Source organism: Xylona heveae (genome assembly GCF_001619985.1).
Source record: "Xylona heveae TC161 unplaced genomic scaffold L228scaffold_3, whole genome shotgun sequence".
In the NCBI taxonomy this organism is placed as follows: Eukaryota; Fungi; Ascomycota; class Xylonomycetes; order Xylonales; family Xylonaceae; genus Xylona; species Xylona heveae.
The window spans coordinates 362,773-387,505 of record NW_017264195.1 but is presented as its reverse complement, the minus strand read 5'-3'; the positions used below and the strand labels follow the sequence as shown (position 1 = coordinate 387,505).

General features: G+C 48.4%; 9 protein-coding genes across 9 annotated transcripts; 3 read left to right on the top strand and 6 right to left on the bottom strand.

Moving 5' to 3' along the window:
* Positions 1 to 1,461: 1,461 nt before the first annotated feature.
* On the bottom strand, positions 1,462 to 4,288 carry L228DRAFT_281168 (hypothetical protein). The gene is made up of 2 exons (XM_018335874.1): positions 2,874 to 4,288; positions 1,462 to 2,819 (listed from the first exon to the last, which is right to left on the bottom strand). Exons 1-2 carry the CDS (start codon positions 3,972 to 3,974, stop codon positions 1,503 to 1,505), a joined length of 2,418 nt encoding a protein of 805 aa, XP_018189611.1. The 5' UTR covers positions 3,975 to 4,288; the 3' UTR covers positions 1,462 to 1,502.
* A 241-nt stretch (positions 4,289 to 4,529) lies between these two features.
* Positions 4,530 to 6,847, bottom strand: L228DRAFT_244925 (hypothetical protein). Its single transcript, XM_018332038.1, has 4 exons — positions 6,551 to 6,847; positions 5,662 to 6,429; positions 5,118 to 5,602; positions 4,530 to 5,044 (listed from the first exon to the last, which is right to left on the bottom strand). The coding sequence occupies exons 2-4, from the start codon at positions 6,421 to 6,423 to the stop codon at positions 4,807 to 4,809; spliced, it is 1,485 nt and encodes a 494-aa protein (XP_018189610.1). The 5' UTR covers positions 6,424 to 6,429; positions 6,551 to 6,847; the 3' UTR covers positions 4,530 to 4,806.
* A 660-nt stretch (positions 6,848 to 7,507) lies between these two features.
* L228DRAFT_266418 (hypothetical protein) lies at positions 7,508 to 8,980 on the bottom strand (the record flags this gene model as incomplete). Its single annotated transcript, XM_018334854.1, has 1 exon — positions 7,508 to 8,980. The coding sequence occupies one exon, from the start codon at positions 8,978 to 8,980 to the stop codon at positions 7,508 to 7,510; it is 1,473 nt and encodes a 490-aa protein (XP_018189609.1).
* An 824-nt stretch (positions 8,981 to 9,804) lies between these two features.
* L228DRAFT_244922 (lytic polysaccharide monooxygenase) lies at positions 9,805 to 11,434 on the bottom strand. The gene has a single exon (XM_018332037.1). It carries the CDS (start codon positions 10,960 to 10,962, stop codon positions 10,255 to 10,257), a length of 708 nt encoding a protein of 235 aa, XP_018189608.1. The 5' UTR covers positions 10,963 to 11,434; the 3' UTR covers positions 9,805 to 10,254.
* Positions 11,435 to 12,083: 649 nt separating this feature from the next.
* L228DRAFT_266416 (putative pseudouridine synthase TruD/Pus7) lies at positions 12,084 to 14,424 on the bottom strand (the record flags this gene model as incomplete). Its single annotated transcript, XM_018334853.1, has 3 exons — positions 12,084 to 13,871; positions 13,929 to 14,145; positions 14,198 to 14,424. The coding sequence occupies 3 exons, from the start codon at positions 14,422 to 14,424 to the stop codon at positions 12,084 to 12,086; spliced, it is 2,232 nt and encodes a 743-aa protein (XP_018189607.1).
* A 344-nt stretch (positions 14,425 to 14,768) lies between these two features.
* L228DRAFT_281163 (hypothetical protein) lies at positions 14,769 to 16,032 on the bottom strand. The gene is made up of 2 exons (XM_018335873.1): positions 15,387 to 16,032; positions 14,769 to 15,334 (listed from the first exon to the last, which is right to left on the bottom strand). The coding sequence occupies exons 1-2, from the start codon at positions 15,697 to 15,699 to the stop codon at positions 14,901 to 14,903; spliced, it is 747 nt and encodes a 248-aa protein (XP_018189606.1). The 5' UTR covers positions 15,700 to 16,032; the 3' UTR covers positions 14,769 to 14,900.
* Positions 16,033 to 17,424: 1,392 nt separating this feature from the next.
* Positions 17,425 to 18,104, top strand: L228DRAFT_87365 (hypothetical protein). Its single transcript, XM_018336930.1, has one exon. It carries the CDS (start codon positions 17,590 to 17,592, stop codon positions 17,950 to 17,952), a length of 363 nt encoding a protein of 120 aa, XP_018189605.1. The 5' UTR covers positions 17,425 to 17,589; the 3' UTR covers positions 17,953 to 18,104.
* Positions 18,105 to 20,114: 2,010 nt separating this feature from the next.
* Positions 20,115 to 21,565, top strand: L228DRAFT_281161 (hypothetical protein; the record flags this gene model as incomplete). The annotated part of the gene is made up of 4 exons (XM_018335872.1): positions 20,115 to 20,446; positions 20,530 to 20,619; positions 20,683 to 20,964; positions 21,016 to 21,565. 4 exons carry the CDS (start codon positions 20,115 to 20,117, stop codon positions 21,278 to 21,280), a joined length of 969 nt encoding a protein of 322 aa, XP_018189604.1. The 3' UTR covers positions 21,281 to 21,565.
* Positions 21,566 to 21,994: 429 nt separating this feature from the next.
* On the top strand, positions 21,995 to 24,325 carry L228DRAFT_218379 (hypothetical protein; the record flags this gene model as incomplete). Its single annotated transcript, XM_018330185.1, has 4 exons — positions 21,995 to 22,497; positions 22,574 to 23,590; positions 23,645 to 24,107; positions 24,171 to 24,325. Coding segments are annotated over exons 1-4 (1,809 nt in total), but the record flags the coding sequence as incomplete, so codon positions are not given.
* Between the last annotated feature and the right edge of the window lie 408 nt (positions 24,326 to 24,733).

The window sequence follows — 24,733 nt, the reverse complement described above, 5'->3', positions numbered from 1 at the left end:
TGCTCAATTGACATATTCTATGGTCCCTTGTTCCCAATTTCCTTGATATGCACCTCTTCATATTCTTCATCCATCGTTGGAGATACTGAGTCACGATGACTCGGGCAAGTCATTCCACGAGTAATCATTATTCATGCAAACATCTCCCTCGAGGCAACGAACTGCTCAAATATTTCAACTCTGCACCGAGGAGAATGGACAAATGGACAGACGCTCTAAATTCACCCCACATTGACCCTGACCCTGACCCTGACCCTCGTAGACCTAAACTCTTATCGTCATCTAAGCCCGCACGACTCGATTCACAGGCTTCTCGACTTGCAAAGGTATCTTCTTTGCTTTCTCTTGTGTCCAGTTCATTTGTGACTTTCCATTATTCTAGCCTAGCCAGAAGATGTATTGTTTAATATTTCTACGATTTCCTATAAATTTTTCTTGTCTTTTTTTTCATTCTTTTATTCTTATCTTTTGTTTCTATTTTTATTTTTTATTTTTTATTATTGTTTGTATTTCCAATCTCATCGAAACATATAGTCCAGAACGACGAAAATAATACAAACCTTTTTCAAAATTATAATATATATATATTATTTTTGGCATATCCTTCTCCTGCTCCTACTTCTCCTACTTTCTTTCTACGGAGCACATCGTACTTCAAGTTCAAGTTCTCGCCATGGCTCAAGGCTCAAGGCTCGATACGGATGTACCGTATATTGTACATCGTACATCGTACGTCGCACCAATGCAGAGAAACTTACCAAGTGGTCTATCAGGTCTGCGAATACAGCACCCCCTCCTACCTACCGGGCTGATACGTGACGTAGAATTTGATTAGAAGAATTCCATGCTGCGGTGGCGGGAGCTGCGGGAGGGGATATGGATGGTCCCAGGTCTGAGCATGAAACAGAATACCGCCGGATGGGCCCAGCAAACTGCAAGCGCTTTGTGCAGAGATGCATTTAAACCATTTCATTTCGTTAAAGGACTGGCTGTAATGGTGGCGCGTGGCCAGACAGTGATAAATCTTTTCAATAGAGAATAAAAAAAATATAGGGGATGGGGGAAAGAATGATTCCTATATTTACATGACAGAAAAGCGCAATAAAGGAGGAATAATTCAAACGAGATTTAAGGAGAAAAATGAGGAAGAAGAAAAAGAAAATGAGGTAAAGAAGGTAAAGTAAATAAATGAAAAGAAATAAAATAATCTCCAAGCCCCGAACCAATCTAACACAAAGACCCCATTAAAACTCAATACCAAAGCCAAACTTGGATCCTTGATCCTTCCAATCTCGCCCCTCGATTTCCCTCAACTCCAACAAGCCTGCTAATAAGCATGAGACATGCAGAGTTTCAAGAATAAAAAGATGATGATAAATAATGCGCGGAGACTTTTGCGCCTTTAGGTCGCCCCGTTTCCACAACTCATGGTAAATAGATTCCACCCTTCCCCCCCTCCCTCCCCCTCCTCCCCCTCTCCGCAGTCCCCCTGATTTGGGCCCCTAGTTTGGCCGTACAATCGGCGCACTAAAGTCCCTCTTGGGAGCTGGATTCACCATTTGCTTTCTCGGCGTGAACGTTCCTGCGGCAATACTCCGCGCACGGCCCCGGCGCTGGCGAATCTGCTCGAGTGCTTCTTCGCGGGACATTTTCTGTAGACCAAGCGCGTCATGGTGATCGATAAAATCGGCAGGGGGTGCGAGTGGGATTGTTCTGGTAGCGGCGTGAGTATGAGGGTAGGCTGGAGTGGCTATGCGTCGCGCAGGAGTTTGGAGAAAGGGTCCCGCCGAGGATGAAAATGATGGAGTGACAGCTGACATCGAGGAAGCGAGCATGGATCGATGCGGTTCGCGTTCTTGCGTGTGTCGGGAACGCATGTGCTGTTCTTCAGGGACGATAGTATCCGCGGTTTCTGCTTGTTGAGTGGGGTTTGCATGAAATGTGCCAGAACTTGGAGAGAACATGACGGCAGGTTCTTCAGCATCGGCTGACTGTGGTGGCTCTGGAGTAGCTCGTGCTTCGGCTGCCAGAGTAGGGCGGGAGAGCTGCTCTTGCTGCTTCTGTTGAGGACGCTCTTCCGTTGCCAAAGGGACCACGGCTTCTGACTTGATTTCAGGTTCGATATGAGAAGGGTTTGGTGCAACTGATGCCTCAGGAACCTGAGGGGCATTTGGCGTGCTAGCCTCGTTTGCTCTGCGGCGCTTGACGTGTTCGTGCAGCTGCTTGTCGTAAATGTATTCGGAATTCTTCTGCTTCGCCAGCTGACACGCGCAAATTCCTAGCTGGCACTCTCGTTGCATGAATTGCACAAGCTCTTCTGCCTCGTCTGCCCGCATCTTTTCCCTGTCTAGCTGGTCTTTGATCATGTCTAACTCCTCCACTTCCTCCTCGATCAATGCGTTTGGCTTAATCGCAGGCTTTCTCTCCGCTTTGGGTGAGCCAAATTCAGCATCGTCGCGCGACACGGGTAACGCAATTTGGCCTTGAGCAGCGATACGGGCGACTTCTTCTTCCTTGAGATTAGTCTTGAGCGCATCACGTTCCCCTTCTAAAAGCTTAATCTGTTGCTTAGCTCGAGCAAGTTCCTCTTCAACTCCAATCAACTTAAATTGTGCCTGGAATGCTTCCTCTTCTCGCTTTTTTGACTTTACTCGCTCCATTTCGAAGCTTGATTTGGTGGAGTTGAGGTCTTCCCGGGCAGTCTTCAGCTCTCCCTGCAAGCCAACAATAGCAGATGAGGTCTTCATGGCGTCTTTAACGGCGCGCTTATGGTGCTTCTCCGCACGTGCGAGTCTGGTGTTGGCTGTGGTGAGGTCAAGCTTTAAACGGCGTTAGTTGTAACATGGATGCGAGTGAATGCGAATAAAACAAACCTTGAGCTTTTCAACTTCTTTCGTAAGCATATCCGATCTTGCCTTGTCACTCTCACTCGACTGCTTCTCATTTACAATTTTATCATTCAGCCTTTCCAGTTCCATCCGTAGTCGCTTCACTTCACTTTCCGCTTCCTCTCTTCCCAACTCAGCACGCCGTAGGGCATGATCATTGCGCTTTCGATCTCGCGGGCGGTTGCTTCCTTGACTGCTCTTGTCATTTAGCTGTTTGGGGCTGGTTTCTGCAAAGCGTGTTGATTTTACAGGCGCTTCGGGTTTGGTATTCTGTTTCTCTGAGTTGGGGGAGCTTGAAGGCGCCGCTTTCTGTTGACCTTCAGATCCGCTAGACGAGCTGCGATACTTGGCCATAACGGCAGAAATATGGGGTACCGGTTCTGGCTCAGGAGCTCTCTCAACGCGCCCACTCTCCCATTCTGGACACTTTGTTGCAAACTGCGCCCACTTGTCTCGCGCATTTCGCAACTGCTCTTCGGCATCCTCTGAAGTCATCTGGCCTTCAAACAACGATGTGCTAGCGCGAGTAGGCTTTTTTGGTGCTCGTTGTTGCTGGCGACGTGGAGTTCCTCGGTGACTTTTCCGCCTGTTGTTTCGTTCAACGTTCTTATCATTCCCCTGAGGTTGATTGTCCCATCCAGAAAGCTTCATATCAGGGTTTGGAGATGTACCGCCCTTCTCAGGGTTCAATTGCCCAATTCCCTGCGAAGGTGAAAGCTTCGACGACTGAGACGAAGAGGTTGCGTTCTCGTTGAGCTGCACTGTTCCTAATCCTTCAGGCATCTCGTGACTTCCGGGCGCCAAAAGTCCCTCAGATGCGTCCGGGCCCTCTTCCAAGATGGTATCCTCACAAAGTATCTGATTCTCGTCACCGGCGTCTGCAGCATCAAAGTCGAAATCCAGCTCAAGGTCTGTACCTGCTGTCGGGAGCAACGGGATTTCTGGTGGAGGGTTTATTTTTTTCAGCGAAGGGAATGCGATCGGAAAAGGCTGCATATGTCTTTGTTGATTTGTGCGATCAGGAGACACAGGAAAGAGGGGCGTGCCCGGCGAGGCCGGGAAATTGAATATGGGAGGGTTGTTCATGGTTGGGCTTGCCTTCGTGGAAGCTTCTCTGAGGTTGCCGGCGGTTGCTTTATCTTTGGAGGCTGAGTTTCTCTTTCTTAAAAATGCTTCTTCTCTTGCAGTTTTTCCTCTAATACTGCTGGATGCTCTTTCCCTCTCGGGTGTGGATCTGCTTGAGAGAGCAAGAACAGACTCCTCCTCTATCAACAAAGGATTTCAGCTGCTGACGAAAATCAAAAGAATCCTTGCTAAAGCAATGTCGTGCTATGGTGAGATCATATGAAAGCAACGCTCAACGCTAGTCATCCAACGACAGATATCATGATAGGCGTAGATGATGCAGTGCTGTAATGTTATTTCCCATGTTTACTTCGGTTAGTCGTTATGGGAGGCACGTTAAGCGAGTGGGCCACAGCTGTGTTGTTATCCTTCCCGATACGGGAAAGTGCACCTTGATTGTCGTTGTGGGCGTCGGTACGTGAACCGTGTCTCGCGTGGTGGCTGTCATGATGCATAATGATGACGGCCGATTATTATTATGCAATACAAACTTGTGCGTCTTCATTGGGCACTTTACCATGCTGAATAGTTGTACTGTAATGGCAGTCTAGACATGAAAAGAACAATAATTTTACGATGAAGTGCAGATACGTGAAAAGACATTGAGCGCAAACGGTTCCTTTATTAATATTACACAATGTTCGCAGTCTCAAATCATTGAAAAAATCATCGCCAGCCCAGACTCCAGCGGTTCAAAATGGTTGAAGATTGCTCTTTTATTTTTAGGTCCCGATGTGATAGCCATCTTCGTGTCGCAGCGTACACGGAAGATACCAGGAAACAATCCTTGCGCTTACTCCCTCTTTGCTTCCACAGCCGCCTCCGCCGAGCTTGCGGCTTCTTCACCCCTTTCTATGACTTTCTCCGCCACGGAAGTTTCAGCCTCCTTCAGGAGCGAGTCGAGCTCTCGCTGTACGCCTCTAGCGGCGTCTAAGCCTGACTTCTCAATGATATGAATCGTCGAGGGCCGACGTCCTCGGCGAGAGGTCATGCCAGTGTATGAACGAATGAAGAATCGGACGAAGAGCCATCTAGCCACCAAGAGCTACAGTCAGTTTTGTTCTAAAGATTTCTGTGTTTCAATGCGCTGTATTGGACACTTACGTCAGTGGAGCAAGATACATCAAGTTCAACCAAATGGCAAATGATTGGCCACTAGTGTCGATACAGGAAACAACCGGATATTCGGTACGGTATCTAATTTCTTCCTTGGCGTGGTTTACTGGAGCTTTGACAGCGTCGGCACCGAAGCGCTCCCCTTGGCTGTTGCGTACATTTTCTGCCAAGCCTTCTTCTCCGACTGCTCGCAGAGCTAGCTTCTTGAACCAGCTGTTCAGGTTCGCAGTGGCGGTGGCTGACGCGACAGATGTGGCAGCAGAGCCGACGGCAGAGGTTGCAGAGGATGCTGCAGAGGAGACGCCAGCGATAAAGGAATATGGAACAGAAACCGGGGCGTTATATGATACGAACAGATGCGTGGCTGCGAATGAGGCACCAATGACGAATTGAGCAATTTGCATTGTTGTCAGAGTGCGCTTGATGACCCACGGAACCTTTACATGCAGCGCAGTGAGTGTGAAGTAAGTGTACTGTTGCTCGTCAGTTTTTATCCTTTGTCCAGTAGGATGGATTTTAAAAGTGAACCAACCATGAGTGTGTGAATAAATGAATTAGCGACAACAAACAACCAGATAGGAGGTGCCATGTAGCGAATTCCAGCCCACATGCACATCATAGCTCCTGCATGATGATAAGTCTGCAATGATGAGCTCCGCTTGCCTTTTGCCAGGATAATTGCAGTATCGACGACTTCGTAGAACTTTGACAAGTAGAAGAGCCAGCCGTAAAATGAAAGACCTTCATTCCACAATCGTCCAACGTCTGACGAATCGGGGATACCTCCAGTTCCGAGTTTCACCAGCCGATCTGTGACACCCCATGCACTAGTCGTGGAATTGTATGTTGCCGCACTACCAAATCCGCGGGGTCCATTGAGCTTACAGAGAGCATCAGCCACCTCTGCAGGTCCGCCCTCAGCATCAAATCCAGGCCACGAGCGACTCAAAGCGCCAAGCATTCCTGTAAGGGTCCAAGCCGAATATACAGCGAGGAGCACGTTATGTGCTACTACGAAAAGGTGAAATAGACGGGTCTTGCTGAATTCCCATGGCTGGTTACCGCGGCGCCGATTGATCTGATTCAGCAGGACAACAGAGGTCGCGTAAATGGTAGCGAAGGTGAGAGGAACACTGGCCGAGAGCAGTCCATTATAGACAGTCGGATTGATGTTGAAGGGAGTCGCGAAAGAGTAATCGCGTTGCGGAGGCGGAAGTGTCTCTGGCAATGGCGCAGGAGGGAATTTGAAGAGCGAGGCAGGCGGTATTGTAAGATGTACAGACGGCCCAGACATGGTGGGCTGCACAATATTGTATTAGTATGTGAGACACGATGCCAATCTGTGGGTAGCAGCCTTGAGCTTCTCGGGCTGTTCAGGGAGGGCAATGAATTTGGTGTATCGCGGCGCGTTAGAGACCAACCTGTTGAGTTTTATCTCCTTTTGTTTCTTCTCTCTGCTTTGGAAACTCTCAAGAGAAGGCACCAATTTCCACCAATTGACTGACTGCTGATGTGACCAGAGGTAGAGATAATCAACCTTTCAGATATAATAATACTATTGGAAATTGAGGTGAGGCTAGCAGTAGTCGCGTGATGTGAGGACGTGTTTCCTGTTTGCTCAGAGGGATTTCACCTAACAGTTCCTTGGTAACAGAAGACGAAGTATTTGGTGAGGGCACGTGATGCGACAAATTTCCTCGCCAAGCCGAAGAAAGAATGGTGGTAAGGAAGAACAAAAAAGGCTCAACGGTTTTGGGGTGAACAGTATGACCAGATAATTTGACTTTCAGCCTGATGACGTTACTATGTTTACTACTAGGTAAGTTATGACCCTGTACTCCGTGATACTGTGGATACCAACGCTAAACTCCTAAGGGCAATGTGGTGTCGGTACAAGTCGGGAAGGCCTCTTGGACCTCGGCAGTTGCACTCTAGCCATCCAAACCCGCCTTTATCCGACAAGGAACAACATCCTCAAGCACAGTCAACCTAGAGTACCAAATGATATGAAGACGCAAATGAACGATTCAATTGGCTAGATTATTGACATTATATGAAGATTACGCTCGAATTTGAAACAAAGGAGCAAATTGACATGGTCTATCTCTATCGCTGGAGGAGATCCACGATTCGTGCAGTAAATTTCAAACATTTTTGAGAATGAAGAGAAAAGAATAACGTAAAATCGAATGATTTCGTGAAAAATAGCAAGTAATGAACCCTTCCAAAAATGAAAATGATTCAAAATACCTCAAAAGAAATTGAAAGAAGACCAAGAGAAGGGATTAAGATGTGATCACTGTTGAACCCATATATACGCACACTAGTTTTCGTTCGAATAGGTCAGATTAATACCAGAGAGTGCTTCGACGGTCAGACTAGGCTGAGATACGCCATCCCTGCAGCGGGCTCAGCTCTTGAAGCCCTGCCGAATATTCAGGAGCCGAGCGGATGCTAATCTCCGATGCGCAGGTTGACAATTGGCTATCCCTGCTCCCGTAGCTCCGCGCATTTGGACTGGCGTAGAAGTGTTGGCCAATCCCGAGAAAATCGGACGGAACAAGAGCAAGAGTATTGCGCGCGGCAACGCCGACTCCACTGCTTATTATCACACTAGTTGATCCTATGCTTGAAGTGCTTCCCTCAAGGATATTCATCGACCGAGCAGAGACTATGCAGGAACAACCATCATCGCACTGACAACCGATTCCCGCAAACATTCGCCTCATACGAGCGTCATGTTGGCGAGTCTTGATGATCCTCTTTTGCTTGATCCGTGCATATTTGATATCCGGGATTTTGTCATACGAGGGTAGAGAGTTCCGCGAAAAGCCTTGACCGGGAGCTTCTCCTGTCGCCTCGCGGCTAGCTGCGATCAGGTCTTCATTGGTGTTCACGTCGCGGATGACAACCTCCCTGTCAGGCTGCTCTGGCACAATTGTCGGTAGCTCGCTGTCACTGATGCTTGATGAAAGTGAGCTCCTCGAGCGTGTAAGCTGCGGAAGAAGTAATGTCTCGAAATTTTCTAAATTTAGCTGGGTAGCTGTTATCTCGTCCATTTCGTTTGCTGAAGTGCTGATGTCGTTCTCTTCGGCGCTCAGATCGACCGCGTCAAGCACTTTATCACGCCGTTTTGCAGTGGACAGCCGGCCGTCAAATTTGACTGTCCTCAATTTCCGAGCTAGTCGGCCTAAAGATCTTCGCAAAGGCTCCAGGCCTGCTCGAATTCTCATGCGAACTTTTTCTTTTCTCCCCAACAGTAAGGTTTTCTTCCCATTCGACGGCGTTGGGAGTATATGATCTATCACTCCCCCATCGAAAGATTCCCGAGTCTGAGATGGCGATGGATGCTCTACATCTGCTGTCTCTGATTCATGCTCGGCAACAGAAGCGGGCCCGGGGGATTTCTCGGTGATATGACTTAAATTATCGGGAAAAGGATTCGAATGAAGCACGGGATGCGGAGGCGTGGAAGTTGACGGCCCGGCCTCATTAGGGTCCAAAGGAGGCACACTCCACTGACTCGAGTTCCTCTGAACCGTAAGCGCTGAGGCAAACGTGGACTGAGTCGAATTACCGCCGAGTGCGAACAAGGTATATGAGCAATTCTCGCACTTGACCCTGACTTGGAAACCGATTTTGCGTGGAATGGCCACGAGCGTCTTGTTGTGCCAGTGATTGCATTTCCGGCAGGCCAGATGAAGCGTGTTAGTGTAAACGCTCCTTGCTGAACCAGTTGAAAGGCATGACTCTGATCGAGATGCTCTCCATCCAGTAACGCTCTCGGCGGAACCATGTGCCGGCGAAGTATTCAACGATAAGCCGCGGAGACCAGCCCCAGACAGGGCCATGTTCGAGCACAACGGTAATTCGTCGTGATAATGTCTCGTCAGCTTACGCCAAAAATGCACTAGATGACACCACGCAAGTGTCTACCATTTGCGTGTGTGTGAGCAGAGCATTGGATAGGGTCTATAGGATAGAAGTCCAACCTGCCAGTGTTTCCGGAGAAAATAAGTTAAGCCGCAATTTCAAGCCTTGCCTGTCTGGCTGCAGTTGATGCTGACAAGCACAAATGATGCATTAGCCAAGTCTCACATTTCGAAAATTGACTGGACCACACCATATGACTTATGCAGAGTTGAACGGAAGAAATTCTGGCGAGGCTGACGGCTTTGACGAATGACTCAATGGTCGAAAAATCAATGGTTGTGAAATGTCGTGTATTGTCAGCTTTTTGTGAATTAGTTATATATGGCTGCCTGCGCTGCCTGGGGCCCACGTGCTTCTATCTTACGGATCCCTGGAAATAGAATCCTATATGGTCTGGGGAGGCGGAGTGGCTAGTGACCTCTCTAATTGGCTGAAATGAATGCTCAGCCACCAACGATCAGGTTACAAACCCTATTATACTGGCGGAGTCCATTTGAAAGAAATGACGACATATTTTTGGGTTTCCTTTGAAGCAACATGGGGCTTTTGATATTTTTAATATTTGTAGGCTTGTGTTTTGGGATGCCAGAGCAGGCCAGTATCAAATTGAAATGCTGTGACGTTGAAGAGCCACTCCACTTTGTCGCTTATCACACGTGGAACCCCACCGGTATGACTGCGGGGATGCAGCGTCCCTTGCGTAGAGTCTGCCCATATTCATACGCATTTCACCCGTACGATCGAAGAATTTCATCTGGGGTCTTCTTTTATTTACACGGTCTTTGTTTCCTGTATACTCAAACATCGGAGTTAGTGGAGCATAACTAACGCTTAGGCTCCAGCCCGAGCCCAAGCTAATGTTCTAGCGACGAGCGCTGGTCGCGAGGGATCGCCGAGCCAAGCGGGTACCCTAAGCTAGTTTACAATTGCTTAACTCTTTGACGACATGAGACGACCCCACTATAGGTGCACCGCTGACGCCGTCAGAGCAGTTTCTGAGAATTACAAGACAACAAAAGCCAAGTTTGGTACAATATTTCTCTTTGAGTTCTTCATTTCGTATTGTTCGGCTACGTAAAAAAATGCTACCGTTCGCTACTTGAAGAATTTAGAAAATGACGGCGTAAGTGTGCCCCCTCACCAACGCAAAAAGGCAGTGGGTTGCCATACTACTATTGGATATTGGCATCTATTAATATCCGCAAGCCTCCGGAGGATAAGGCTTCTCCAGAGTATAGACATTATCCCCTTCAATTACATCAGGACCAGGGTTCGGATAGAGAACTTCAGCGGTTGTCTTGGGAGACCAACATCCGTTTCCGGTATCTGCGATGAGAAGGCCAGGTCGCTGAGAATACGGGACAGAAAATGCCGCGGATGAGGAGTCAGGGCCAGTGATATTGATTGCTGCACAGTTCATATTGAACTCCTGCTCACGGTTGATCCAAGTCCAAGCAAAAATAGCCTCTCCACTGGGGATGTCGGCGGGGACAGTAAAGTTGAACTCTTGTCCAGTAGGACCATCGCCGTTGAGCCGATGCGGGCAGTTGCCAGGATAGGATGCAGCTACCTGGAAAGTCTCCCCGTTGTCGATGGAGAAGCCTACCTGGCACGATCCACCCCAGTGGTTGCCGATACCTGTCATGCTCCAGCTCTGGTTGCTGCCGGCAGACCAGGTAGCAACAGGAGCACCCGCATCAGTGCCAAGCAGGTCAAGATATCCACGGCAGGGGAATGGAGTCTGACGTCCGCAGCAGTTGTACGGGAACTGGAGAAACTCATCGGCTGATCCCTGCAGGTGCGGATTGTTGCTTGCGTTGAACGGCGGAGGATAAAAGAGCTGCATATGCCCGATCACGGCAGTGACGAACAAATAGAGCAAGAATAAGATGCAATGCATTGCGTTAACCTAGTATATAGATGTCAAGGTGAGAGAAAGCCCATTAATGAAGGGAAACTTTGGATCGAGAGCGCAGTACCTGAACGCTTTATGCGTAATAATATCCTAGCCGTTGATTTTGAATTCGAAAATTGAATAGAGATTGAGTGCTAATGCAGCGTTTTGAACGAGGAGAAGGTTCGCTGGAAGATTGAGACGTAGAGTTGAAGATGGTGGAGGTGTATGTTTTCCCTGGAGAAAGTTTCTGAGTGGCAGGTTTGATCAAGATGAGTTGGGAAGGGCTGTTATGAGAGGTGTCACGCTAACAGATTCACTGAAACTCCACTACCATAAACGCAAAAGTCTGCTGATAGAGCGTTTCAGCTGCAGAGACGTTCCATCCAGGTGCGTATCAATTGCAAGTTCTCGTTCATAATGAATCATATCCTATAATATATGACCTTGCTTCCGTAATTGTCTGTCATAGCCCCATTATTAGCATGTCTTGGGTAGAATGAGAGTTCATCAAACAATATCTGTGTTATACAAGCTGCATGTCCCCGTTCCCAAGCCAACAAGGCCATTTTCTTGAGGGCCTGGCGCTTGGAATGGTCCCTCCGGGACTCAAGTGAATGCGCTACCTCTTTCCAAGCGGGACAATAGGTACCTTTCCCTTTCCGATTGGCTGAAGCTATATATATCGCCGTAACTCAACCCATTTCACGGGTTGGATCCAAGAACTCTATATCGCACAATTCATCACAGTCGCGGCATATAGGTCTTCCAATCCATGCCGGTTCGAATCCCGCTATTTCTGCGCGGAAACGGAGTGAAAACCTTGTTCAAGGATTTTTCATAGGCAAGTCAGGCGCTTGGGGAGCGGTCTTGGTCCAGATCGCCGCTTTAAAACCCTCACAAGGCTTTTGAAATATCTCTGGCAAGAACGTGGCAGCAAACCAACATCACAAACGGATCACAGTAAATAGCAGTCAAACGACACAAGCATGGATTGCATAATCGCAAGCATTTCACCGATATGCAAACAACAGAAGGATCTAAACAAGATTCAAACTCCATTTATTCGAACAATCCCATACTTTTGATGTACTAACAATGCTTACCAACCTCTCGTCCTTTGGAACTTACCTACCGCCGCCAAAGTCCGGCTTGTATGCCTTAAGACCGCCATCCTTCATCAACTCACGGAGAGCCATTGTGGCATACTGAGAAGAGCCGAGTTGGAACTTGAGGACAGCAGCAATCTTCAGCGAAGCTTCGCTGGAACGTTCTGGTGTACTCCCTCTAGGCTTGCCCTTCAGAATCTCAAGATCTGTCTGTACGAGTTGCTCGTCATCCTGAACGTAGCCCTTGACTTCATGAGAATATTGAGCGCCAACACGCGCGACAACCTTTCTGTAGCTGCCACTCAAGCTGATGTCCTTCCATTTCCGACGCATGTCGTGAGGATCAAGACCGCCGCCTTGTTCACTTCCCATCAATTCCTTGTAGAAAGCGCCCAATGGATTGGCCGGGTAGAGGATGTCGTAGCCTGGAAGCGGCAAAACGATGTCAAAGATTGTGTACGCGCCACTCGCGGCTTCTTCCGCTGTTAGTGCACGAGCGCGTATGTAGTTTCCTGCAGCACTGTCTTCTACGGCAGGAAGAACAATGGGCTCGCCATCCTCATCGACTTCCGGTACGTCCTCCTTTATTTCTTTGTCTTTGTGTTCATGGACAAGTACCAGATCGCCCTCGACTACTTTCTTGCCCCATCTCTTCCATCGCTCACCGGCGATCGTGTTCCAAATATACGACTGATACGCATGTACGTACATTAGACGCAAATTTCTTGGGATCGCCTGCAAAGCACCCTGGTAATCGGTGCCGCGTTCAGGATGGCCCAGATGCCGGATGAGGCTTCCTTCAGCAGAAAATTTTCTCGGGAGCATATCCAGTGCCGGGCTGCTCGCTCCGGTCGTTCTAAACGAATCAATGGCTTGCGCGCGAGCTTTATCGTCGGAGGAAATGAGCGTTGAGCCATTCAGAGAAGAAAGTGGATCCTTTGCAGCTGCAAGAGCTTCGGGACTGTATTCCAAAAGGGCATCGATGGCTCCTTTGAGATCACCCTTGAGCATCAAAGTACCTATCGTGTCTGTCCGGGTAGAAAATGTGCCAAATCTCTGCAAACCATAATAGTTGATGAACCCGTCTTCCCTGAGCTTCGCAAGTGCTGCAGACACGGTCCTTGATCCAAGCTCAATCTTCTCGGGAGCGCTGAGACTCTCCTCACCAGGGAAACGACAATCTCGTAGTGTGATGGCGAACTCATTGCCGTCGAGCTCGCCCAATTCCAGGCCACTTTGCCTATAGTCAAATCCGCCGATCACAGCTCCGCGGAGTGTTTTGTTAAGATTTGCTAGACGGTCCGCGAAAACACGGTAAACACTAACTCGTTGTACAGTAACCGCCCGTCGATCTTTGGTTCCAGCAAACTGAAAATCCTTTGGCTTGTTCTTCAACATACGCGCGAGATAGGAGATTACTTCCATAGTGTCTTTGTTCTCTTTATAGAGAGTGAAATGAAGGTATTCTCCTCCAAGCTCTTGCCAACCTAGCTTTCCCCTAGGCCGAGCCCGCCCTTTGCTCTGGCCCCCTCGTGTTCTACCTTTGCCTTGCGGAGGAGATGCACTTATTGTCACTAAGCCGTCACTCCCAGTTGAAGTCTCCAATCTGGAGCAGAAAACACGCCTCATTAATTGATGCATCTGCGTCCGAAGATCTCGATCTGTGATCGTTTCTGACGTGATCTTGTCGAAGGACTTGGGTTTGGCATTTGGGGTTTGCAGTATTTTCTCGTGCAGCTCAATTATAGAAGCAACGACTTCTGGGCCGAAGATTGAGACCAACGATGCATGGTCTTCTGGGGTAACCTGAGCCTGTGTTAACTTAAGGCCAAGCGGCCAAGAATATACCTGATAGGAACTAACTTTGAATTCTTCGGTCGCTTTCTCGTCCTGTGATTTATCTTCGTTCGCAGAATTGGCAGTGGTTGTTTCCCCACCATTTCCATTTGTAGGATCAGAAGCTGTTTGCCCGATCTCTGCCTTTTCAATAGGACCTTGTTCGAGTTGAGGCACTTTGACAGATTCTAGGTGCAAAACCTGACCCGACGGAAGAATTTCGTTTACAAGGAAGTCCGTGTATCTAGAAGAGTTAAAAGAATATTCTTATTGAATTCGAACTCTGTATTACAAACCTTGTCTTTAGTATTCCGCTGAATCCAGATACATCAGGACTTATAAACTCTGTGATGCCCACGTCGCTTTCCAGTCTCGGTTCCTCATCGCTGCCAGCCTTTGGCCGGGCGAGGCTAGCTTCGACTGCCACGGGCGCAGGCTGCTCGTTCGGAGTAATTGAGCTTTGCGACAGCTCAGCTTCGGATGGACTGGCCAGCCTTTGGCGCTTACGCGGTGATTCCTCCATAATGTCCGGAATTGACAGAAAATCCTGATTCTGGCGTTCCGTCGAAATGATTGCTTGAACGGTAAATATTTCGCGGCCGATAGTGGACCAACGGTACTTGCCGCCGTGGTTCAAAATCCAGGGTCTAATGAGTCTCTGCAGAGGCAGAAATATGCGCATTTATTTTCCCTCTAAACAAGAGACTGGACCGTGGGATAGCCGCTATGGAGCATTGAATCCCAGTATTATTTCCTAGCACATCAATGGATCAGGGGATGCAGATCCTGCGGTTGAAATTTAAGTCGACATGACCCGTTCTAGAGCATGGATTGTTAAGATAAGATAACGATCTAAACTTAGAACTTGCTTTGGTGAACATTTCCCATGTTGCAAAAAGGAGAAATTAGATACAAGCTTAATAAATTCTTCAAAGAGACTTATATGAGTAGATGCATGAATTCAGGCCGTATTTTTTTGCTATACACAGGGATGGCCCCTCATGCAGAAGGTGGATCTTTGATGACCACTGTCCCATCTTCCTGGACCTTGAAAAACATGCCATCCATCCCGGATGGTTCCCATAGCATAATAGTACCGACGATGTCCTTTGTCGTTTCCCTAAGACCGCAAGTTTTGAAACCTTTCTTCCGGTACAGACTCGTACCTAGGGGGCTCCCCACGAGGGTCACCGGAACGCGCTCCCTCTGCGCAATATCGAAACCCCAGTCAATCAGCTTAGAACCTACGCCGAGTCGTTGATACTGGGCACCAACAGCCAGCATCGAAAGATGCCAACGCTCGTGAAGGTTATCGAAGAAAGTATAGCCTCTAGTATCGTTCATAATTTTTACGTTTTCCCATGACACTGAGCGATCGGACCCTATTGCCCATGCAAAGGTGTCCTCTGCTTTCAAGAGCATGCGCTCAAGCTCTGTAAATATACATTAGTGAACAGGTTATATGACAATAGAGAACAAGCTTACTCATTCCAAGTGTATCCCTCTGCCATGCCTTAGCAGTCTCGGTTTGACCGTGCCGCTTCCAGACCGCATACCCCATTATTTCGCTTTTACCCGTCCAATGTGCATCTTTCTCATCCGTAACCATTACCCATATTATCGTACCACAACTATTAAAGAGTGTTTTGTTGCGGTTGATAAAATACCGGCGGAAATCACCATAATAGACGTCACTCCGCGGATGCAACCAGGCAAACAAGCCATCTGCCTTGAAGGCAGAGGCACTGAGAGTGGCCATGTCTGAGAAGTCCTCTTGTCTGCACAATCGCTGATGCATATTGGACGAATGAAGAAAACGATACGGACTGCACAAAAGCAATAAGGGTGAAATGCTAAACTCGACAAGCTTGCAATATTTATCGGAAAATCGAAAAAGGACAATATGGAATTCTCTGGAAAACAGTCATAAGCTTATTGATTGAAGAAAACAAGGATTTAATTCTTCAAAGCCAAAATTGAGTCCGGCTCAAATCTTCAATCGACGTGGAAATTGTATATATGTAGAATGAGTCAAAAAACTTTTTACCTGTTCAGGCAGGTCCCTCTGGATTGGGTTTGGGAGTAATTATCCCGCCCTTATCTTGACCTCGGCCGGATCTTCGCCTTTGACTTCTGTTGTCAACTGTAGCGGTTCTACGAGCAGCGAAAGGGACGAAAAGCACGCATAAAGAAAAGGCATGAATTACATGCTAGGATCAAGCTAAACTATGGTCCAGTCATGTGACCAAACAGGGGGATTATCGCCAACATTTGTCCAATCTTATCTAAAGTTATCAGATCGCGACGATCTCTCACCCTTGTGCCGAAAGTGTGTATATAACTGATTTTGGGTTGGATTCCTAATGGCGCTGGTCCAATGGTGGAGTTGGTTGTTACTTTTTCTACGCCCACTGTTTTCACGTTAGCCAACCTTGAGTAATCAGACCCAACAGACTAGAATTTCACGATTTGTAGAGCAGCTTCATTACATTGACTGCTCTACCAGATATTGCTTTCTGTGAGAGTCTCCAAGTTCTTCTGATGTAAACGGTTTAACCCTCTCAAGTATGCTGCCGCTACTCACTTCAGCCCCTGTCCTCGGGATTTCGTGCTACAGAAGAAGACTGTTGCAGGCTTGATGATGATATCGAACTTCTCTAGACCGTTGAGAGAGCTTTTCAAAAGCAAATAGGTGACATCAGACCAGTATGATATATAGATTGTTGAATATAACTCTAAAACTGCTCGCTCTGTTACGTTGGGAAGCTCTGCCGGGAAGAGTGCAAGAACTTCAACAGCATTCCAGTCTAAGCGTCTCTACAGTAGCATCAATCCGCCGATATGCCTAATGCCATATAGACTTACCATATTATGATAGCATAGGTTGACAAAGAGCATATTTAAAGTTCATCGTATATTAGATCCGAAGTTTGCTGCTACGATTATGAGAGTCCACAAAAGGTATACTCCAATCAAGCATGCAGAATCCATCCTGGAAATGGGCTGCAGAAACGTTCGTTTAAAGTCCGAGAATATTCACTCGTTCGTAGAGTGGGTTACTATGTGAGCGGACCAACATCCCTCGACGACCCAGCGGGCGGTCCTCTCCTTCATTAACATCACCCTTTTGAACTAAATAGCACCAGAACACACGGCGGCAAACTTGACGACTCAGCAACGAGTCAGCAATTTCACAGATTTCGAAACCCCACCAGACAAAATGGAATCTGGAAACCCTCCTGATCCTTCTTCCCCCAACCACATCCTCATCTTTGACGAAATTTCAGCTCGTCTTGAGCGTTTCGACGGAGACTTTTCTACCTTCGAACCACCAAGGAGCCGTTTCGCTCGAAACGAGGAATCTGATACAGAGTCTATTTCCTTGAGTGATTTCGATACCGAGGTGCACATCTCTAACGTCGAGGACACTCTCAGAGATCTCGGGCTGTGGGACATCGACGACTCTCCGCTCTGTAAGCAGGGAGAGGTCTCTAACCAACAGTCTCAAGCAGAGATGGCATCCACCGAGGACGAGTTGACCTTTGAGAAGGCGATCCAGAACCTCCGCATTGAAACCTATGACAACCGCAAGATTGCCATTGGTGAGATTCTTAAGACCATCCCGGGGTACAAGCTCTATTATGCTCCCCTCGGTAGGCTGATTCCCCAGCGTGATCATACCGTTGTGATGAGCGACCCCGAATGGATCGCTTTCCCAACTGAGGAGGAAAAAGCTAAGTTCAAAGCTCTTGAAGTCGGCTGCACCGACGGTGTCTGGTGCCACGATCTTGCCCGCAGACACCCCAAATGGATTGTCGAGGGGATCGATACCACTGTCATGTGGCCGACTGTTGCTGACGACGAAGGAGCCGGAAAGATGAAAGCGAGCACTCAGAACGAACCTCTTGCTGTTCCTTACCTTGCAACTTATGACTGGCGTGAGCTCATGGGACGCGAGCTTCCTATCAAAGCTTTCGACTTCATTCGTGCCCGTGACATCATGACCGGTGTTATCAACTACAAGGAATTGCTTAAGAACCTCTATCAGTAAGCTTCCCTTTCCCACCTTTTACTAATTCCACTGAGAGACACCGCTGATTTTCGTCTTAGGTGCTTGAAGCCCGGTGGATACATTGAATTGGTCGAGCTCGATCCAACTCCTCGCACTGCGGATCCCAGCGCCTGCGAGCAGACCAATCCGACTCTTGACCTCAAGTATCCGTGGTTGACTGAGCCACTTGATACCACCATTCTTGCCCACTCTCGCCCGTGGGTTGACAGAGTCAAGATTCGCCTTGAGGGCCTTCCTCCTTATTACCGCGATGGAGAATACGCCAAAGACCTTGGTTACTGGATGGCGGCTTCTGCATTTTATGAGATCCACTGCGATGTCATCAAGATTCCTGTTGGAGACTGGGTCCTCGGCAATCTTATGAAAGGAATCGGAATCCGCATGCTCGACGAGATCATGTCTGAGATCGAGACGGAGAATGCTCTTGTATGTAATGGTTCCTGGCTTTTTATATATCAGAATGAGAATTGACAAGGTCCTTCAGATTGAGTTGCCGAAGAAGGATGACCGCCCTGGCAATGCTAGGCTCAACAAGGCTGACGTTGCCGGCGAAGGCGATAAGCCGTATCTCAATCTGTAAGTTCATTCCCATGTTCAATAAATGAGGCGTATTGCAACGCTAAACCAATTCTGTAGCCGCATTTATCACGGTCGCAAGCCCCTTGTCCCGCTTTTCGGAGATCTGATGCCCGATGGCACCAGATACGGCGTCACCGAGAGCTTCCAGGCGAGCGCTGCTCGTCAGGTCGCCTACCGTGACCAGGTCTTCGATGCCCCGGACTCTTTCGTTTTCAAGGCGGACCGCAAGGAGAACCGTGACAAGTGATCCACAAAATGATGCTTTGCACAAAGCCCACGTTGTGCTTCGTTGCGCGTTGAGGCGTTGTTTTTTCGAGGGGTCCTGGATATTAAACGAAAATTGATCATTCTTAAAGCAAAGGTTTCTCTCGTTTGTCGGAGAGCTGGTGGATGTTGTAACTCAGGAGAAGTTAGGATTTAGTCCACAAGAGAAACCTTGCCTTTGTCTTGAAAACTCTGCCGTGTAATTCATTGCTGCGCGAGTGTCGTATTAACCCTTGAAGAGAAGGTGAAAATTGATCTGCCTTCGCTCAACCATCCGTGCCCAACTTTTAAAAGAAAAATTAATCAAGAAGAGAGCCATAGACTGGAGAATGTGAAAAAGTAATATAATGCTGCCCTTACGGGAAAATCAACGGTCAAAATAAAAAAAAAGGATGTAGCAGATATGCTGATCACGAAATAAAATAAAAGCAACTTTGGTCATGGAGATAAAAAGAGTTCGGAGGCCCAGGCCCTCTTTCGGGCACTGGTTTAGCTCGTCCTACATCTCTATACCCCATTCCCTTAGGGCCAAAGGTGTCATTGTCCCGCTACGGTCGCACCCGCAAATGATTTTGCGGTTGCTTTGAGCGGGACTCGAACCCTTGCCACTGTAGAGAACTTCAGGTCCCCTGGGCCGTCAGCGGGTGAGCCACTTACGACCAAGGGGGCCAGTCCGGTTACAAAGGACTTCCGTAAGAATATTCTTATCCTCCAGTCCGTTTGACGTATGCCCCTGAGAATAAGTCGGAAACACAGCGGGATTCCGCAGCATAACTCTGTATGCGAAGCACAGCAACGAACGAAGTCCGTTTAAAGCCCACATATCTCGTGTTGATGCTATTGCGTGCGCAACTCCTCTGCCTCAGACACTTTCCCAACCATTTTCTTATGTAAACTCACATGACAACCTCGACAACGCTGATCTTGAGCTGCAGTGAGTTTACAAAAGTCTGACCGAGGTGCTGGCCTGAGCTGCCTCTTGCAGACATTGATGGTAAATAACGGCAATCATGCACGTACCTAGCTTCGCCATCGTCTGTCCTATTCGGCTCTGACCATACAGGCAACATTTGAGACCTCGACAGGTCGCTCTTTCTAAGGTTCTGAGTAGTGACGAGACTCAGTCGTCCGTCCCAGGAAAGCGCTTAAGTATGGACGAGTCGCACATCGAGCTTAGTCCGTGAACAATTCTCAATGGATTCTGGCCAATTCGCTTTACATCCTCCAGTAAAGAAAGGTCATTATATCCTTACGACTGATATTATCCTAATCGATATTTCCATAGTTCTGAGGTCGATATGCCGTTGAGTAGAGAAGAGCTTCGAGCTCAAGCTCGCTATATTCGTGAAAAACTCGGGCCTCTCGTCATCCGGGACGGCGCTGATATCTTACACCGCGATTCGCTGGAGAACGTCGAAGCCTTTTTCTCCGAGCTGGCAAGAACAGAGGTTGATATAGATATCCTCAGGTTTACTCGGATTGACAAAGCTCTGCTAGAGATGAGTGCTATGGGATCCAGATGGCCTACATATCTTGTGGACATGGCTGAATCAACCGTACGAGAATGGGAGAAGAGGCTGGGAGATATCCGTCATCTCCGAACAGCTCTCTGGGCACCAAGTGGTAGAATGTGCGGCGTGGCGAGAAAGGGGGGTTGGAAAGCTAGTGTGAGACCAACAAGGCCGGAGCAGATTTCGTATGCTAATGGGAAAGGGTTTCGAAGGAGAAGAAAGGATGGCTTGTCGATAAAGGTGATCCTGCCAAGGCACACGTCGTGGGACATAATTGGATTCGCGCTGGAGAGTGAGTCTAATTCAGTCTCTGGTTTGGTGAGCTTTAGAGCACTTGCTAAGGATAACTCAACAGCTGGTGGATCAAACCGGCGTGCGCCTTTCGCGATGGGGCGATTGACAACCCCAAAGGGGGTATCACCGCTGATGATGATGGCGCATACGCTATCCTCTTGAGTGGAAAAGAGGAGCTAGAGGGTTCAGAGCCGAATTCTATCATATACAGACCAGACCCTACTGATCCAAAACGATTCAAGTTGATGAAGAATTTGGAATTGCGCATGCCAGTACGGATGCTGCGATCCTGGCGATTGCAGTCTGTCTGGGGTCCAAGAGCTGGTGTAAGATATGACGGGCTGTACGTGTAAGTGATATTTCAGGAAAAGCAGATGCTGAATGATAATTCCAGATACAGGGTCACGGGATGGAGCACAAAGCTCGAGGATGGCCTCATTACTTTTACTTTCTATCTTGGCCGGAATGAAGACCAACCGCCGATGAGCCAAGTCATGAGACACCCCACAGCAGAAGAGATTGATGACTGGAAGGATTACCAGGAAATCAAAAGTCAATTTCGTGGAATAGGGCTAGCATCTCCTCCATCTGAGAAACAATGGCTAATGGATTCGGCCCGAGACAGTGGATATTTTAGCAGACGCGCATCAAAGGAATAAGCATGCCAAACAAGAGAGGGGAGAGGCCGATATTTGCAAAGAAGACAGAACATGTACGCGAAACGCGGCAGGGGCAGATGATGCAATCTGATTAGAAGTCTGACTGCCATGGGGATGAAGGTAGCTTGAAAGAATACACGCATCATTAAGTCAATGATATCTCACCGCAAAGAAGATATCCAGATGATGAAGATGATGCAACAATTGACGAAAGGAAGTGACCACAAGAAAGCACAAAATGGATGCAATGACCACCCTATAGAAGGGATACTATCAATGATGACGATGACGACGGTGATGATGTGGTGGAATGCGGTTACGTTGATAGATGACGCTTAGTCATCCAAACACCAAACGACGGCGCGCCATGTCGCTCAATATTGCCATATTTGGACAGGTGAAGCAAATCATCCGGACCCATATGCGACCCTTTTACCTCCGTAAAATGACAACTGACTACAATGATATGAAGGGGAGTGAGTGGGTGCTGAGTTCTTCCGACGGAACCATTTACGCCTTTGTACGTGGGTAAGTACTTCATTCCTCCCTGAAATACTTCGTACGGACGTAAGTTTCGGAAGCGAGCAAGTTTTCTGGGGCATAGCTACGCCGGTAACCTTAATAATATTCCCGGTTCACAGGTTTTAGCTTACGGCTTTGGGAAACCGGCTCAACTCTTCTCCGCCGGCAAGTTACTATTCTGCCGCCTTGAATGGCTGATTTTCGTACGGCCGATGTGCTCTTTGAGATTGAGCATCTTGTGGAAAATGATGATTTTCTACAGCAAAAGGATTCTATACTAAACTCAAAGGCACCATCACTTCTCTTGTATATAATGACAGCATGGGTTCGCTCAAATGTCAGCTTCATCTTCGAAGTCGCAACTCCAGCTACCAATTGATTGAGCACTTGTTATTTGGCAGTTCTTATCTTAAAACTCCTTGATATCGGTTGACGTCTGATTCATAACCGTCCTAGTGAGCCCATTTGCTTAACACTATTTGCGTTTATATAAAATCCACCTTCCCGGACCCTACCACATCATGTGCTGTCATAAATCCAAGGCTCAGCTCAGGAACGGAAGCTCGAAGGTAGGGTGCAGGCCTTGCCATTCGCGCTGTCAACCTAAACGCACAGTGCAGCAAGATAATATAATGGAGAAAGGAAACACTGAAGTCGTTCCTCAGCATTTTAACAACTGGCCCAATTCACAGGGTGTAAGTGCTGGCGCGCCATCCATCATCAGATAACAAACCAGTATTGTGCGGACATGCCCTTCTGACCAAGCTACAGTTCGAAAGCTGGGACGAGCAACGGGAGCCTATCGAGCTCACCGTAAAGGGCGTCATCCCTTCTTGGGCTTCTGGAACTTTATACCGCACTGGACCGGGCGGACGCACCATCGAGACCGATAAAGGAACCACGTTCAAGCTTTCTCACTGGTTCGATGGCTTCAGCCAGGTGCATCGATTCCAAATCATCCCCCAAGGCACCCCGGATGGAGTATCCCGAGTCGTATACAACTCCCGGCACACGGTCGACAAGTTCGTTGAGAATATTCGCAAGACGGGCTCCTTGAATGACTTTAGTTTTGCACAGAAACGTGACCCGTGTCAAAGCCTGTTCAAGAAATTCATGAGCTATTTCAATTCCTCAACGGACGCCAACATTGGTGTCACTGTGTCTACCAACTTCCCCGGACTCCCTCCCATCTCAAACGATGAGCGAAGCAACGAAAGCAAGCCTCACCATGCTTCAGGCATTCAAACCTTGACCGCGAAGACCGACAGTGCAAGGCTTAAGCGCCTTGACCCTGAGACTCTCGAGCCAGTAGGCGTCACTGACCAGCGATGCCTCCACCCAGATCTCAGCGGGCCCTTTTCTGCCGCCCACGCCAAATCTGATCCCGAGACTGGCGACGTGTTTAATTATAACCTCAGCATTGGACGTACTTCTGTCTATCGCGTCTTCCATGTATCTGCCGCAACGGGAGAAACGACCATTCTCGCGACCGTTTCCGATGCACCAGCTGCCTACCTTCACTCCCTCTCGCTCACACGCAACTTTGTCATTCTCTGCGTCTGGAACAGCCATTACGCCATGGGAGGCGCCAAGGTTCTCTGGGAACGCAATATCCTCGACGGCATCAGCGCATTCGATGCTTCCAAGCCTGCTAAATGGTACGTCATTGACAGACACCACGGCCAAGGTGTCGTCGCTTCATTCGAAAGCGACCCCTTTTTCTGTTTCCACACCATCAACGCATGGGAAGAAGAAGCGCCGCCTGCATATGCCGAACAGACCGAGCATGTCACCATCAAGGACACCTCAATCCAGACCGAAGAGGTTATGAACTCCAAAAAGACTGATATCGTCGTCGACATGTCCGTCTACGAAAACCTCGACGTGCTCAAACGCTTCTACTACGAAAACATCCTCTCGGACTCCCCCGCCGCAGCCAAGTTTGTCGGATCCAAAGGCGACTCCGCCCGTGCTCAGCTCCGCAGATACCGTCTCCCCGGCATCCCTGCTCCTGCTGCTCTGCCTTTCCAAGCGCCCGACTTGTCGTCTTCGTCGGGACATCCCAAGCAGGCCAAAATCGACTTCACCGCTCCCCGCTCCTCCTCGGGCGAACTCCCTACCCTGAACCCGAAATACTTGACCCGTCCTAACCGCTACATTTACGTCGTCACCGACTCGGGCGAGCAATCCGTCTTCATGGACGGCCTGGGCAAATACGACACCCTCACGGGAGAACTCACCAGGTGGTGCGAGCATGGCCAGAACCCCGGTGAAGCGATTTTCATTCCCGCGCCTTCGGGCAAAAGTGTGCCTCTTGCTGGACATGGCGAAAAGGGTGAAGCAGAGACTGGAGGAGGACAAGAGGAAGACGAAGATGAAGATAATGGTGTCCTCCTAAGTGTTGTTCTCGACGGTCATCGTGGAAAGAGTTATCTCCTTTGTCTCAATGCGCGAGACATGACGGAGCTGGGCCGCGCAGAGATCGATATGGTTGTCGGGTTCGGATTCCATGGTACCTTTTTTGGTGATGCCCATGGACCGCGCAAGGCGGTGGACTTTTGATCAGACCCTTTTTTTTTGGGGGGGTTGAAGAGGAGGAGGAGGAGGAGAAGGTAGTTCTTTGTTGTTTGTTTTTGCTTTGCTTTGCTTTCTTTTGTTTTGCTTTTGTTGCTTTTCTATTGGAGCATTCGTGTCCCACTCGAAGAATACGCTCGAATGTCTAGTTTTAATACGCAGACTTGTACTTTTAGCTTTTTTTTGCGTTTATACGACTGGTTGCACTAGCGGGCGAGAAGTTAGGGGAATTTTCTATGAGCGTTATGATGGGAAACAACAGGAGGACTCAGCTGGGATGCGATATGAGTACTAAATGGACACTCAATGGAGCAAGGGTAACAGTTGTAGTAATAGGACTTGACTAGTAATGATAAT

Coding starts and splice junctions, on each gene's coding strand:
- L228DRAFT_281168 (XM_018335874.1), bottom strand. CDS start 3,974: ATGAACAACCCTCCCATATTCAATTTCCCGGCCTCGCCGGGCACGCCC. Junction 2,820..2,873: donor AAGAAGTTGAAAAGCTCAAG/GTTTGTTTTATT, acceptor CGCCGTTTAAAG/CTTGACCTCACCACAGCCAA.
- L228DRAFT_244925 (XM_018332038.1), bottom strand. CDS start 6,423: ATGTCTGGGCCGTCTGTACATCTTACAATACCGCCTGCCTCGCTCTTC. Junction 5,603..5,661: donor CATTTATTCACACACTCATG/GTTGGTTCACTT, acceptor GACGAGCAACAG/TACACTTACTTCACACTCAC. Junction 5,045..5,117: donor ATGTATCTTGCTCCACTGAC/GTAAGTGTCCAA, acceptor CTTGGTGGCTAG/ATGGCTCTTCGTCCGATTCT.
- L228DRAFT_244922 (XM_018332037.1), bottom strand. CDS start 10,962: ATGCATTGCATCTTATTCTTGCTCTATTTGTTCGTCACTGCCGTGATC.
- L228DRAFT_281163 (XM_018335873.1), bottom strand. CDS start 15,699: ATGCATCAGCGATTGTGCAGACAAGAGGACTTCTCAGACATGGCCACT. Junction 15,335..15,386: donor GAGGGATACACTTGGAATGA/GTAAGCTTGTTC, acceptor GTATATTTACAG/AGCTTGAGCGCATGCTCTTG.
- L228DRAFT_87365 (XM_018336930.1), top strand. CDS start 17,590: ATGAGCGACCCCGAATGGATCGCTTTCCCAACTGAGGAGGAAAAAGCT.